At 38.9% G+C, this 3,413-nt stretch overlaps 1 protein-coding gene across 1 annotated transcript; it reads right to left on the minus strand.

Annotated features, from left to right (window-relative positions):
- Nucleotides 1–1,112: 1,112 nt before the first annotated feature.
- Nucleotides 1,113–2,051, minus strand: LOC123815495 (olfactory receptor 1044-like). Its single transcript, XM_045833762.1, has one exon. The coding sequence runs from the start codon at nt 2,049–2,051 to the stop codon at nt 1,113–1,115; it is 939 nt and encodes a 312-aa protein (XP_045689718.1).
- Nucleotides 2,052–3,413: the final 1,362 nt, after the last annotated feature.

Consider the following 3,413-nt stretch of genomic DNA (forward strand, 5'->3'; position numbering starts at 1 on the left):
GTTTTTAAGCCCAACTTCCATTCATGCATTTCTGTACATTTATCAGTAGGGTCACTTCTGTTCTCCACAGTAAGGGTAAAAAGGGAAATCCAAAGCCTGATGTGAATACTCTGAGGTGCAGTATGAATCTACAGCTCCTGATCCTTTGGATATTAGTTAATAAATTTGGAGCAGAATGATGAGGAATAGAGGATTCAGGAAGTTCTCCATACCTGATCCCTGTCCCTGAAACTTATTCAGCTTAGGCTGAAAGACCAGGAGAACTGATGACCTTTGTCTAAGATGAACATCATAGCATAGAATAAAATAAAATGAAGGGAGCTCAGTATGTTTTAAAAAATTTACGAAGTTTCATTATTGCTTCAGTTTTGCAAAGGGCACTCATTCATTGATTCAACATAAAACATCCTGGAAGAAGGGCATTGTCAGTAGGCAGATAGAAATATTTGTGAACAAGAATGGAAGAGGTCATGCAGGAATGAAACTTTCAGTTCAGGGCAAAGGTTTTTTTAATTGTTATTTATTTATTTACTGCTTATACTTGTAAGTGTTATGATGCAATATTTATAGAGTGAGACAATTAGATAGGAATAAGACAAACAAAACCTATTTTAACCCATGAACTCTCCCTGAAGGAGGAAGTTTATTACACCCATTGTTTTAAAAAATGGAACCTTGGGAGGGTGAGTTGAATTGACATGGGTAGAGGGGTTGCTCAGCCCATGATGTCTCACTGGGACTTACCTGTGAATAGAGAAGGCAGGGATAAAATCCTCTTTGAAACACAGTGAAGTTTACCTATTACTAGTCTCCCTTAGCTTGGGGAGAAGATTAAGATCAATAATAACTGTTCCTTATATTTAATTTAGACACTGTGATAAGTAAAGGAAAATACTTCTCATTGGGCACTAGTGAGTCAATAATAATAAATATCAAATACATGAATCAATTAAGATCAATAATGACTGGTCCCTAAGTTTAATTTAGACACAATGATAAGTAATGAAAAATACTTATCATCAGGCACTGGTGAACCAATGCTAATGTATATCAAACAGTTGAACTATAGCTCTCGGGATCTTCAAATAAACACTTTGGGTGAAAACATGGCTTCAATCAGAAGATAATTTAGTGCCCACTGCTTTTTTCAGGGCATCTTTCACATCCTTGTTCCTCAAACTGTAGATCAGTGGGTTTAACATGGGGATGACAACTGTGTAGAAAACAGAGGCCACTTTGTCAGTGTCCATGGAGTGACTCGAGCTGGGTCGGAAATACATGAACAGGAGTGTCCCATAAAACATAGCCACAGCGGTTAAATGGGAGGCACAGGTAGAGAAGGCTTTACGTCTGCTCTCAGCTGATTTCATTCGAAGTATGGTGGTTATGATGTAGCTGTAGGAGAGGAGGACAGTGACAATACTGAACCCCAGAACACAGCTACTATAAGTGAACATCACTATCTCATTGATGGTTGTGTCTGAGGTGGAGAGGGCTAGTAAGGGTGGGAAGTCACAGAAAAAGTGATTGATGATATTGGAATTGCAGAAGGACAATCGGATTGTGCAATAAGTAAAGATTGCAGAGTACACCAAACCTTGGATATACACAATGGCCACAAGCTGGGTACAGACTCTTCCAGACATGGCTGTTGTATAAAGAAGTGGATTACAAATGGCTACATAACGGTCATATGCCATGACAGACAGCATGACACATTCCACATCTGCAAAGGTGCCAAAAAAGAACATCTGAACAGCACATAAATTATATGCAATCTTCTTTTGCTGAGATAGGAAATCAGCCAGCATCTTGGGGGAGATAGTGGAGGAGTAGCAGACATCACTGAATGACAGATTGCTCAGGAAATAATACATAGGCGTGTGGAGCCGGGGGTCCATGCTGATCAGCAGGATCATCCCCAGGTTGGCAATCACAGTGATGCCATAAACCAGAAGGAAGAGCACAAAGAGCCCCTGCTGCACATCCCGCCTGCCAGAGAGTCCTAAGAGTATGAAGTCTGTAAACACGGTGCAGTTCTCAAAGGCCATCACTCAGGTCTGGAAATCCCTGGTTGTGGACGAAGCAAATGAATGTGCAGTGTTAACATCATCTATCTTATTAGTGAAATTCCTGATTCTTTCTATTTTTCAGTAATTAGAAAAAGCATTAAACAGTGCTAGAACTCTCTGAGGAAAGCTGAATCTTTGGAAATACACCCTATATAATGTAAACCAATAAATGTTAATGATAACATCTTCTACATTTACATAGCATTCTACCAAGTTTGTTGCACTTTTTTATATTAAATCATGCTATTTCCATACCAACCTATGTAGTATTTATGGCAATTTTTGTTACTCCTTTCTTAGTGATTAAGAAATTGATGTTCTCATAGCTGAAGCAATAGTTCTTAAATTAATTGGCCCAGTAACCCACACCTCCTGAAAAGATTATTGTTGTTTTTCAGTACTGCAGAGACTGTATTATATCCTGTATTTGAGAAACATAGTTAGTTGAGAGGTACAAATAATGACTATGTTGTTTGATTTTCCTTCATTTTTATAATTGTGGATGGGCAGAGATATGGTGGGTTTCTGGATATAACATTCCCCTGTTATCCTATTTCCTATTAACCCCCTCTGTTCTTTCCAGTCTCAATAGACAGGGATAGAGATAGTCTGTGATTCAGGACTCACTGGAGCACGAGGGTGCTGGTTGCTGGAGAAGAGGCTGAAGGGTCCCCATGAGTGACAATTAGACTAGAATAGGCAGGGGCTAATCATGCTCCCTCTGACAGTGGCTGTTCAGCAGAGCTTCTGCAGAATGTTTGGGACCTGACTCCAGGCATGCTGGCCTCAAGAGTGACAGAGAGGTAAGAAAGGGTTTATGTATTTCTCTATGAGTCACTTTCCTCTAATCAACTAGAATCCACACCATGTATTCACCAACAGAACACGTGTCAGTCAAAGGATAAAATTCCTCATCTGTCCACAATCCAGTATATTCAAAGAGAAATCATGTTGAACTATGTTTCCATTTCCCTAAAAATTGAAATATTGCTTCTTGTTTTCTTTGATCCCTATTTTTGTTAAATAGCTCTGAAATCTGCCTCTCTTTGCTTTAAAAAAATTGGTGTGTGGGAGGTCAATTGAGTTCTATGTCCCACTGTTATAGTTTACCCAATCAATATGTTATCTATGCCATATGTGACCCCCTCTGTTCTCTGACAATGTCATGAGAGTGGAGTGGAAGATAGAAGAACAGAAAAAGAAATCTGACTAATGATGTAGTGTCCATGTGCAGTTCTCCAAACCCTTGGCACAAACTCATTTGAATATCTGTTCCTATCTTTAAAAAATACTTTGCTTAATAAAAGGAAGTATTTCTTTTAAAACATACAAATTGCAGAT

Source organism: Phyllostomus hastatus, unplaced genomic scaffold (genome assembly GCF_019186645.2).
Source record: "Phyllostomus hastatus isolate PE091 unplaced genomic scaffold, TTU_PhHast_1.1 phas_contig_178, whole genome shotgun sequence".
NCBI lineage: Eukaryota > Metazoa > Chordata > Mammalia > Chiroptera > Phyllostomidae > Phyllostomus > Phyllostomus hastatus.

Excerpts from the sequence above, each read along its gene's own strand:
- LOC123815495 (XM_045833762.1), bottom strand. The coding sequence starts at position 2,051 with ATGGCCTTTGAGAACTGCACCGTGTTTACAGACTTCATACTCTTAGGA.